Below are 12,295 nucleotides of genomic sequence, written 5' to 3' on the forward strand. Positions count from 1 at the left end.
GCAAGCATAGCTTGGTGTCACTAAATTACAATTTTACGTAAAGTTCTATTTAAGTGGTCAGCGGGAAATTGCATAATCTTAAATCTTAAAACGTGGATACATGGCCGGTATTTGTCGTTGGGAAAGCTGGCAAGCATAGCTTGGTGTCACTAAATTAGAGCATTAATAAACTAGATTACGTTCGTCTTCTAAACCGCAGCAGTTGCTTTATCTGTAGCTAAAAACTAACGTATTTGTGGCTTGGCCGTGAAGCGCTGGTACTTAGATTTCGGATTAATCTATGGCGTATTTCCCTCCAACCGGGAACGTTCAGAAGTGCTCCACCATTTTAGCTTTTTTCTAGGGGAGGGGTGTAGCTAATTGAGGTTTCTATTTTACTGGATCTGACCTACCGTCCTCTTTCTATTTCAACGTAAGACTTACTTTTCTACTTACTCTTTTACGTCAAATGCTAATACAGATAGCGATTGGGCAATTCACATCTCGTCCCTTTCTGTGCTGCCTCGCGAGATTGGTTCACGTCGTCTCGTCGGAATGTGTAGGGCGGCTAGCATCCGCCATTTTATTCCTTTCTTCGGAACGCAGTGAGAGAGGAAGGAGCTTAGCTGCTATGTCTGACTATTCAACCGTTCCACCACCCAACGCCAACTCCGCGGGACCTCCCGGGGGAGTCAATGACGCCTTCAAGGACGCGCTGCAGCGAGCCCGTCAGGTGTGTTGGTTAGTCGGGGGTGTTAACGCACGGAAACGTGTTCGCGGCCCTGCGAAAGGGCTTTTAGATGGGGAGAGGTAATACGCATGTGCGGTGAAACGACTGGTGTGGATCGCAGAGGCTACCAGGCCTGTATCGCTGTGTGGTGAGCCGGTCCCTTCTACGTGTATACGTAATAAAGGAATAAGCCGCAATACGGCGCCATACCTTCTGTGGGTTTGGAGAAGAGGTGTGCTAATAGTGGGCCTTTGCCTACTACGCATAGATTCCCCCCCCCCCCTTTTTTTTTTTGATCCTGCGCTGTCGTTTTGGGCGGCGTCTGACTTTTGCACACCCCTTCATGTAATTGTTTTTCAAATCCGGAATTTGTTTGGCGTAGACGGACACTTACAATATACTGATCGGTTGATTTTAGGGGTAGATATTCGTTTCGAAATTAGCTGTGGGTGGGTTAGAACAAGGACTTAGTTGAACGGCCCTTCTCTTGCTCTCCGAACATGTAGCAGCAGGTTGGCAACATCTTTGATAAACGACTGTCGTTGATTTGATTCAGTTTGTACGTGTCTTCCTGTTGACAGCAAACGTTCGACTACTGATCGGTGTAATTGTGCAACCTACCACAGTAACCGATATCAAAATGAAGGCCTAGTGGTGTTGATGTGCACGAGAAATCCCTTTGCTAACGTACGCTTCTTTAACCTAGCGCGGCTTTGTGATACGCGCCCACCCGTTGCATTTATTTTGTCTTACTGTTTTTATTTTTGTTGGATGCAACATGATTGATTGGCTTATCCCAGATGGTGGCATAAACTTCGAGGATTACATAGGCTATTCGAAGGGGCATTCTCGGAACGTGTCCCTCTACACTTTTATGTATCTATCGGGTGTTTCTTACGAGCTCTGCAGTTACCAACTAATCTAGTTAAAATCTGTACAGGGTACGTTTGCTTATGCTCCTACCCATGGTTACTTTACGCTTTTTAATGTTTTTCTGCGCTTTTTAATGTTTTTCATTTGAGTTCCCTCGCTTCCCCCCCAATGAGCTACCCGGGCTATATAGCTTGCTTTCCTGCAGCTTTGTTATTGTGTTTTTTAAATCTGTGCTAAGTTCGGTGTATATTAGAAATAAGTTAGCACAACGTTCTTTGGCAGATGGTCTTGTCTCCCGTTCAGTCAGCTCAACATTGTACTTTTTCTCTTTCTATTAGATTGCAGCAAAAATTGGTGGTGATACCGGAAGTACTCCCACTGTGAATTCAAACGACTATGGCTACGGCGGACAGAAGCGCCCTCTTGATGACGGAGGTACACATGAACACGGTACTGAAAGGGGGTGGGGTTTAAATAGCTTAATGTTCACAATTTTGTAATGCGTATTTTTAACTGCGAGTCTTAAACTAAAATAAGTATATAATAATTAAAGACCTAGCGATACCTTCATTTTTTTTTTTTTGTCCACTTGGCTCACTGAAATCTCCCTATTCGTTTCGCAGATCAACCCGAGCCTAAGAAAGTTGCACCTCAAAATGATTGTAAGTATTTTTTTGTGTTGTCTGGAACTTAATTCCAAAACGCTGGGTACATTGAAATTGTCTGAGCAATAATTTTGAGTATCTTTTTGAGTGGCAGGTCAGTTTAAAATGATCTGCTCGGATCAGCCAGAAGAGAGAAATGAGAAGTGGAGGAGTAACCACACCGACCCTCTTTGTTGCTATGAGCTCTAGCTTTTGCCCCCTGTACTTCCTGTAAATAACGAGCCTCTATGAGCCACCCATCAGGGGGTTGTTCGTACTCAGTGCACCAAAATCAACTCCTATTGTGTTAAAAGTTTAGAATTTGTTTCCAACATAATTGTGTTGGAAAGTGGATTATTGGTAGTGGCAGATATGCAAATAAACCGACTTGGACATACCCCTTACAAATCCACTGGTAATACTCCAGGCTGGGGATTCTTTGTGGTGATGGTCCATGTGAGTTCTGGTAACCTGTAGCTTGCAGGGAGTCCACTCTTTGGCCCTTTTGAAGCAGGTTTGATTCACAGAGCTATAGTTTCAGATGGTGCTAAATGCGCAATATTCATTGCTGCCCTGGTTAATGCATGTCAAGCTCTTCAGCATGGGCCATTCTGATTCTCTTAGGTTTTAAAAGCAGATCTGAGAGGCACTTTCCCTCTCAGATGCTTATTCGGTGTTCTCTGGGGTCAAGCGGTAGGGCACCCCTGTACAATGAGGTGCAGGGCACCACACCAGACATGACCATCTTCCAAAGTGTGGCAAAATGCTAATCCAGAAACCATTATGCTCCTAAACAGCTGGCTAAACACACCCCTAGGATAGCTAATATCCATAGTCTCTCCCCTTGCATCTTGAGCCTAGCATCTGCCTTTAGTTCAAAGAGGAGGGTTGTAAATGAAATTCTTAATCTTTTCTTCCCCTTCCCTTGAGGAACACTAGTGGCTCTGGCATTCCTATGCCCAGCAACCTCTCCTCCCCTAGAGGCTTCCTTACTTAGTCTTTATAACTTCTTGTCTGCACATTTTATAATTTCAACAGTATCATATTGTTGGATTTATATCATTCTACCGAGTCCCTTCATTTTAGTTTGATCACTTTTCTTCAGATTTTAACTAACATTTTTCCAATATTAACCTATGGGCTGGGGATCTGTCATGGAAAAATGATTTCAACAGCTTTCTATAAAACGGGTTTCATAAGGACTCTGCTTATACCTGCAGGACCCCCACCCCTGGAAAGCCTACGAAAGACTTCAGGGGGTCAGAATATATTAAAATATTACAGATCCTCATTTCAGTGCCCCTAGCACAAAAGTTGATTTTGGGAGGCACTTAACTACAATGGTGGGAGTGAAATGTGCAATTTCGGTAACCCCAGGGTATATAAACACCTCTTTTATAAGGAGAATCCTTAGAAGTTCCTGACCCCTGGAACACCTAGGGGAGACCCTGAGGGTACCTGCCATGCCCAAACATTGTAGTTTATTCATTTTTAAGTACCCCCAAACACAAGTAGAGTTTCGGGTCAATTTACATTTTAAACTGACCTTAGGCTCCAGCAGTGCACACATGCAAGTGCAGAAAGGGATGCTGGCCACCTAACTTACCTGCACTATTCTATACTAGGGACACCTTATAGGGGATACCTTTGTGTACCCAGGCGTTTTCACTGTATTCTGTTTGTGTGCCTTCATCATAGCATTGGGTCTGGTTAGGCAGAGCCCAGGGTCTCAGTTCCAACCAGTACCAGTCAGCACAAGTTGGGGGTGCCCAGGATGACTTTGCAACAACTTGCTTCTAGATTAATGGATTTTTTTTCAAGGGTCACATCTAGATCTTGTTTAGGAACCTGCTCTTTTAGACCAATCTGGCTCGGCAAACAATTTAAATTCCACATCACACTGGGAGTACAGACCACCAAGGATCCTACCGTTGTCCAAAGGTATATTAGGGGGCTTATTTACCCACTTCCTGTATTTCTCACTGATGTTGGGCCACCTGAAAATGGAATGACAATGGCACCCTATTGAATAGATACTTGAATGGAAGATTTAAAGCCAGAGGAACAGCAGAAAACAGTGGGGTGGAGGTAGGCGGGGATAACCCTCTTTCATCCACAATCGCCACGGGTTAGATTTCATTCCATTGTTTACTTTTTTGTTCTTTTTCTTCCTAGCTTTTGGTGGTGGGCAGATGCAGTCAGCACACCAACAGAGGTAAATATTGTACATTATTTCAAGTGGATTAAGATTGCGTGACATTTAGGCTACACAATAACCAAAAATGATTGTCATAACCAATTTAAAATTGTGCTGTGATAGTTAACCCCATGCTTTCTTTACACTCAGGACTGTTGTGACTGAAGAGTACAAAGTTCCAGATGGGATGGTTGGATTCAGTAAGTGTCAATCGGTACTACCAAAAATACGGCTAGTCCTGTGTTTTTGTGTGTAACAGCCTGCTTTCATGGTACAGCTGGTCTTACCAGTTTCATTTTCTTATTTAGTTATTGGCAGAGGAGGTGAACAAATATCAAGGATACAGCAAGAGTCGGGTTGCAAAATTCAGATTGCGCCAGGTGAGATTGCTATCTTCTATTAAATTGTTGCCTATGTAAAAAGTTGTCAGATTGTGCAGCCCTGTTATTTCTGAAAACAATTGAAGTTAAACATGTTTAAACAGTAACTTTAGAAAATTGCTTCTATGTACTGGTAAAAATCAAGACGCCATATGAACCTGTTTGAGGCATGTGTGCTGTAGATGCACGTCCACCATCTTGTGTTTGGCTCGGCTAATTACAATTTGTTTTGTTCCAAGGAGTTTTCTTCAAAACATGAGGCTGTGACTCTGCTTAATATTGCTCATGGTCATCAACACCAGCCTGTGTTTTGTTTTTCTCACGCCTATGGGTTAATATGTGATCTTTTGCGCTCGGTTCGAGACTCCTTCAACCTCTCTCTGGTTCTCTAGTATATCTCCACCTAACTGTATTGTCTCTGTTCGCTTCTGACAGTGTCACTTTATCTGTAGGAAGCTGCTTCTGTATATACTATACCAAAGTGATGTATGGTGTGTCCAGAGGCTTACAGATCGAGAAATGTCATTGCCAACAATTCCGTTGAATGTGCATTAGATGCAGCTGACACCTCTGCTAGAGATATAAAAACTAGTATTGTATTGCGTAGGCATGCATTGCTGTTTCAGGATTTAAGCCTGAGGTACCACAAGCTATTTTAAACCTACCTTTTTGATAAGTCCCATCTTTCGGATCACCAGTGGAAACAGTTTTAAAGGAAGGGGTTGAGGGAACCGTGTCTCAGCAATTCCCAACAATGACTTCCATATCATTCCCCCTGACCACTTAACACCTGTCAGGTCGTCTTGAGAACTTTCTCCCTATTTAGAAATCAATCACGACAGATCATTGTGTTGGATATTATCCAGCATGTTTACTGTCTTGGGCTCATTACAACTCCAGATATCCCATCTAGCAAACTGTCAATTCAACATCAGAATCTTCTACAAGAAATAACTGCTCTACTACTAAAAAGCCATAGAACCAGTTCAAAAACATTTTCAGGGAACCTGATTAGAGTACTCGCCATACTTCTTATTCCCCCAAAAAAGATAGGTCATTCAGACCCATTCTCAATGTCAAGACCACAATCATTACATCAGATCTGAACACTTTCATATGGTCCTGCTTCAGGGGGTTATTCCTTTGCTACAGAATGGCGATGTCAAAGCTGCTTTAGACTTTAGGGCGCCTACTTCCATATACCTGTTCATTTTTCACTTAAAATATCTGAGGTTTCAATTCCATGGAAACCATTATCAACTCTAGGTTCTTTCCTTTCGGATTTCCACAGCACCATGGGTGTTCACAAAATGCTAGCAGTAGTGGTAGCACTTCTACGCAGACAAAACATGCAGTTACATATTTAGAGGACTGGTTAAGGAAAGTAAACCGCCTCCGCTTTTGCAAGCAAAATACTCGACAACCTCTAATTTAATTAACTACTAGCATTCACCATCAACCTACAGAGGTCACATCTACAACTAGCTACTAGTGACACATAAGAGCCATGCAGACAGGGTTCATAGCCTAGTAACATAATTTCTACACTGCCAAATTTCGGCCAAAACATTTAGGCGACATGGCATCTTTTATTTCAATAGTTCACATGCCTGACTCCACATGGGACCTCTTCAAGAATGTCTCTAATCAATGGACAGTTACTGGGTCAACTTCACTAGGTGGAATACACAATGTATCCAAGGGCTAGTTGTTTCAAGGCCCAGTCCACAAATGATTCTCACAGCAGATGCTTCCCTAATTGGTTGAGGTGCACTATTCCAAAACCTCACAATTCAGGGTATGGGATTACAAACGCAGGAATCTCCATATCAATTACCTAGAGCTGCAAGATGTTCACATAGCAGTGAAAGCCTTCGGGGGAGACACTCCAATTGTCTGTTAGCACAGAAAATATGGAGATTAGCAATACATCACAACATTCATCTACTAGAAGAACATGTCCCAGGGACAAGCAATCAAATTACTGATTTTCTAAGACACAGTAACTAGTCCACAAATGACACCCCATGTTCCTACCATACTCGCTGGGGGGTCCCCACAAATGGATCTGTTTGCAACTAAACCAAATGCCCAAACATCGCAAGCCAGTATCCGCTCTTAACAATCCATGGGCAATGCTCTATGGGTGAACTGGTCAGGATTATTTGCATACGCTTTTCTTCCTCCCACTTTTTCCATTAGTGGTCTGGAAACATGGCTCACTTAAGTTCACACACATAGCCAAGGAACAGACATCCCAAGGAAATGAATCTTGCAATTTAGCTCTTGTAGTCTTAGAATTTGGGTACTTAAACTTACCACAAGAACGTATGGACATCTTTAAGTATCTCATAAACCTACCACAAGGCAATGTTGTGCGGCTTACTAGATAAGATTTGTTCTGTCAAACAAAATATCAACCCTTTTGATGCAAAAGAACAGACCGTTACTTCTTGCATTTGCAGACCACAGAGTTGGCGTGCACTTCTACACGCTTGCAGCTATTGGAGCCTTATTTGTAAAATTCACATTCCATGTTATTAAAGCTTTTATGGAAGGACTTGGGAATCTTTCCTCTCCGGGCTTCCTCCTGCACCAGCATGGAACTATCACTTCACTTAGAACCTTCCTATTGCTGATATTGGCAAAGCAGCAACGTGGTCCACTTCACACGTGCACAAAACATTGCGTGGCTGTCTTTGCATGCCAACAAGCCAATGTTGGTCAAGCAGTTCTAAAGTATTGTAATTGCATTTATATAGCGGTTACTACCCCATACGGGGTGTTGAAGCTTTTTCAACGAGTGGCACTACTGCGTAACCTACAAAGGATTAGTGGTGAAGTAGTATATTGAAGTAAGAAATTTGAGTGGTGAACTGTCAGTCTGTTTGTATTGGGGAAAAAAAGTGGGCGGATAGAAGAGAAGGATTTAGTTATCAGTATGGTTTATCCACTTACTTGGGTCCTGTTGATGCTGGAAGGTCTGCATCCACTGTTGCTGGTTTAAAGACCGTTGCAGTTGATAAGCTTTATGTACTTGCGGCATACTACTGCATGGACATCACATTGCTGATGCATAGCATCCATACATTCTCACCTACCTACTGCAAAACAATCTGAAGATAACATTGACCATGTGCAGTGTTACCTGTGGAGTCGCAGCACAGCCTCATGACTAACTTCTTGGAACAAAAACATCTTGTAATTATCTGAGTCCAACACCAGATGGTGGACTTGTGAAACGCTTGTGATTCTACTGTACATGCCAAGATCAGATGCTTACAGGCTAGGTAACATCCTTCCATACCTAGTTAAATGTATTTGATTTGAGGTTGTTGGCATGCTTTGTGTCCCCCATTTTCACCCTCCCTCTGCACATGCAAATTTACTCTGAATCTAGGTAATAGTGTTTTTTGTTGCTTGTTTTTCATTTAGATAGTGGCGGCCTTCCTGAAAGGTCATGCATGTTGACTGGATCTTCAGATTCCGTTCAGTAAGTAAAGGCGTTTTAAATCAGTCTGTATATAGTTTTTTTCTGTGATGGGTGGCATATCTGTGCCTTGCTTTGTGTGCAAACTCGATCTAATTAAAGTAAGTTTTATATATGTTGAATACTTGAAATGGCTATACTGGACTGGTGTATAACTAAATACCTTTTTAGTATCTTCATAGTTGATGGACATGAGCAATCTGTATGCGAGCATCCGTGTTGTCTTTTTACGTGTAACATTTAACAAACCACACTTCATGCATTTGAAACTAATAGCTGTGTTTTTTTTTTTTTGCATTACTGATTGCCTTTATTATCAAATTTGAACGCCTACATTATTTAAATATTTCACTGCCAGATTTTGCAGAGCTGTTAACCGGGATGGCCTGAAAGGGCAATTTAGCACTTTGATTATTGCTTTGTCATGAAAATAATTCAGTAATTTGAATGTTCACAATTCAGTAAATCTGACCACGTCACTTTACAGGGCTGCAAAAAGGCTTCTTGATCAGATAGTTGAGAAGGGAAGACCCACACCTGGGTTTCATCATGGTGATGGCCCTGGAAATGCTGTCCATGAAATGTTAATTCCGTCTAGTAAAGCTGGTCTTGTTATCGGCAAAGGCGGGGAGACGATCAAACAACTTCAGGTATATTAACGTTTAATATTCCCTATTAAAATTCGAGTCGACTAGTAGTTTAGCTACTTATGGTACATATTCTTATGTCCTTAAAAAGGAGAGAGCAGGTGTCAAGATGGTGATGATTCAGGAAGGACCACAGAACACCGGTGCAGACAAACCTCTACGGATCACGGGAGACCCATATAAAGTTCAAGTAATTAGCTTGCTAAGTTTTTAGAGCTAATTTTCTGTACGATTGTAAAGCTTTATTAAATCTAACCTTAAACATGATTTATTATAGCAAGCTAAAGATATGGTGATGGAGTTAATAAGAGACCAACAAGGGTTTCGGGAACCACGCAGCGAATATGGCTCAAGAATTGGCGGAAATGAAGGAATTGATGTGAGTTGACTACCAAATCTGCTAGCCCGTTTGTTTTTCATGGTTGCATGTTTGTTGCAGGTTTGCCCAAAACAGTAATATTCCTTTCTAAGCAAGTATCTCCTCTTTGTGATATTAACAGTCACTCTTGTCATTGAGCTTCCTCCCTTCTAAGGCGACAGTGTTAGTTCATACTCCACCAGAGATGGTGAGACTCGAAGACTTTTTATTTTTTGGGGGAACTTAAAGCAGTTAACTTAACGCCTGCTATGTTTAAGCAGCCTGTTTCGTCTTAGACGCTAATGAAGTGTCATCTCGCCCCACTATATGCTGGTGGTACGTGGAGAGTTGCATGGGTTTTCCCAGCCAAGACTTCACTGAATTGACTTAACTCCAGTTCATTTGGAATCGTGCAACTACCTTCAAACTCCCAAGCATAAGTTAAACCGACAAGTTTCCTATTGTGCAGACCTCCGAGATTTTGACTTACGTATTTAGCTGCTAGTGTAGGACTCGGAAGCACTGAAATTAGCCGTGTTTGTGATGTAATGTAAAAGTGGATTTCTCTGTCATTCTTTTTGCTTTAGGTCCCAATACCACGTTTTGCTGTCGGCATTGTGATTGGAAGAAGTGGCGAAATGATAAAAAAAATACAGAATGACGCTGGTGTGCGGATACAGTTTAAACCAGGTAAAGGTCGACTGTTTTGTACCTTTATTTGCTGTAGACGTGTTCTCGGGTAATTAAAAAGCAGAATGAGTATCGGTGGTAGCCTATCAACACTAACATTACTTGTGCTCTAAGTACATGCTGTCCAGTGTCTGCTTGGATTGGATATCCGAAAAATATTCAGGTCTGATTTTTACTTAGTGACTGGTGGAAGGCTATTACTATCAATATTTTTGTAATCTAACGGTGCACTGTAGTTTCACCCTCTTTCTTGCCTATAAACACACCTGTAGGTATTGGTAGCAGCAGTCATCAAATACTACGTCACACCCATAGGGGGTAAAATGTCTCTAGCCTCTAGGGCAGAGGTCCTCAAACTTTTGTATGTTGAGGGCCCCACCCCCACCAGCAGCATTTTTTAGATGTTGGGGGGGGCCCCCCACCACCTGAAATTTCTGGAATCGACCACCACGCGCATATTCAGGGCATATCCAGCAAATGTTCAATACAATAAGTGTTTAGTAAACTGCAGGTTTGTGAGTGGGTTTGGTGAAATGACAGGCTTATTACGCAGCTCAAAACACCACTTCAAGATAAAATGTGCGTAGATTGTTTTTACTAGGATGCTTTTGTTTTACACATGACATAGGTTGATATTGACACCCTCAACCTAAATGTGACAGTGTGCCTGTTTTTCAGAGATGATCAGGCTGGATAGATTTTTGCTACTGCCTTCCTCAGATTGCGCTCCACATCCAGTCTTGAACGGTACTTACTATTTAACACCGCAAGTGCTGAAAACCCAATCTCACATAAATAGGACGAGCTGAAAGGCAAGAGTTTCGATAGCAGTTTCTCCCAAAGCTGAATATTCTGCAGACATTTTCAGCCAAGACAGGGACTGTTAGGGAGACAGTGTTAGATTTTTCGAGCACTCCCTAGCTCATACCCGAGAAACAATTCTTCTCTAGAAATCATTAACCAACATTTAAGGCAGCATTATAATGGGATAATTGCCCACCAACCAGTTATGGATCCGAAGACAGTTGAAAGTCCACAGAGGGCGTTGAACGAACACCTAATTGAGAATTCCTAAGTTGCCTGAAGCAGTGGGAGTTTAGGACATGTCGGGCTTATGTTTAAAAAAAAAAAAATAGAACTATTAATAAATTAATAATGTCTATCTTACTTCAGGGTAATTTTGTCTGACAGACTTTGTGATGGCATGGACATGTTGGTAATTTTGGGTGCCCTGGGCCAAAACTATTTTGGGGGCCCCTGTTCAGTACAGCTTTGAGTTTAAATGATTTACTTTCAACTCTGCCATACCCTATTTAGCCAGGCTACTAACGGTGCACAGGCACTGTAGTCTAAATTCTAAAAGCGTTTACATCTAATATTCTGAGATAGTGATGTGTTTTCGCTGTTGTAACAAAGCAGCAGCCCACTAATTTTACAGTGAATAATATCTGATATCCTCCAATTTCTCATATGTGAGGACTCGCTTGGAGCTAACTTTTTTATGGTTAACGTTTTTATGGTTGTTGCATGAAACAAACCCATTTCTCTGCAAATAGTAATAGACTCCCTCACATCAATCCCATTAAAAAGAGATTAAACAAAACTGTATTTCCAAGAATCTGTTAAGGAATTATTCCAGGCCATCAAGGCAAAAACAGAACTGTCTATCAAGGAGCCCCTGGAAGGCTGGATTGCAGTGCATTTAGATGTCTCCTTTTGTAATTTAGGACACATCTTTATGGGGCAGGACATGCCCATGCTTGTGTACAGGGGTGTGAGGTGACCATATGAATTTAGGTGCGCATGTTGGTGCAGAGTGGGACGAATGAATGTATGGTTAGTGGTGGGCTTATTTGAGTGAGATTGCAGATTGAACAGTGAGGGGGACAGTTGAGTGAAGTGTCAAGAGTGCAGATTGAGTCGTGGGCTCGTGTGACTGCAGGGTGAGGTACAGGGTGAACAGTGCAAGACATTGTGAGTGCAAAGTGATCACTGTGAGTGGAGGGTAAATGGGTCAATGGTGTGAGGGCATGGTGATCACTGTGAGGAGAGGGTAAGTGGGTGAATGGTGTGAGTATCGATCAGTGTGAGTGCAGGGTGAAAGTGAAGGGCGAGAATGAGGAGCGAGTTGTCTGAATACAAGGTGCAATCCCAGACACTTGAAATAACTCAGCATGTTATTGACTGCAGCGTAGGGTTTCAAATGTGTTAAACTATTGCTATTATGGCAGTAACCAGGGATCAGGGTGGAGGAAATAAAGTGTGCTGATCCCTCAGCAAATCTCCAGTCTTATGATTAGGGTAGCC

At 42.1% G+C, this 12,295-nt stretch overlaps 1 protein-coding gene across 16 annotated transcripts in view; it reads left to right on the forward strand.

The window, feature by feature from the left end:
• The first annotated feature begins 568 nt into the window (after window positions 1-568).
• Window positions 569-12,295, forward strand: part of FUBP1 (far upstream element binding protein 1) — a 33,586-nt gene continuing 21,859 nt past the window's right edge. For 8 of the 16 annotated variants that reach the window (XM_085601978.1, XM_085601977.1, XM_085601982.1 and 5 more), the window contains exons 1-11: window positions 569-712; window positions 1,921-2,032; window positions 2,206-2,244; window positions 4,402-4,441; window positions 4,574-4,623; window positions 4,732-4,803; window positions 8,239-8,296; window positions 8,781-8,943; window positions 9,032-9,130; window positions 9,218-9,319; window positions 9,886-9,988. In XM_085601978.1, the coding sequence (XP_085458104.1) occupies window positions 611-712; window positions 1,921-2,032; window positions 2,206-2,244; window positions 4,402-4,441; window positions 4,574-4,623; window positions 4,732-4,803; window positions 8,239-8,296; window positions 8,781-8,943; window positions 9,032-9,130; window positions 9,218-9,319; window positions 9,886-9,988 (940 nt within the window). In that variant the 5' untranslated portion in view covers window positions 569-610. The remainder of the gene's footprint in view (window positions 713-1,920; window positions 2,033-2,205; window positions 2,245-4,401; window positions 4,442-4,573; window positions 4,624-4,731; window positions 4,804-8,238; window positions 8,297-8,780; window positions 8,944-9,031; window positions 9,131-9,217; window positions 9,320-9,885; window positions 9,989-12,295) is intronic. The other 8 variants (XM_085601980.1, XM_085601979.1, XM_085601985.1 and 5 more) reach the window with 1 other exon arrangement.

This window comes from Triturus cristatus, chromosome 4_2 (genome assembly GCF_964204655.1).
Source record: "Triturus cristatus chromosome 4_2, aTriCri1.1, whole genome shotgun sequence".
Classification (NCBI taxonomy): domain Eukaryota; kingdom Metazoa; phylum Chordata; class Amphibia; order Caudata; family Salamandridae; genus Triturus; species Triturus cristatus.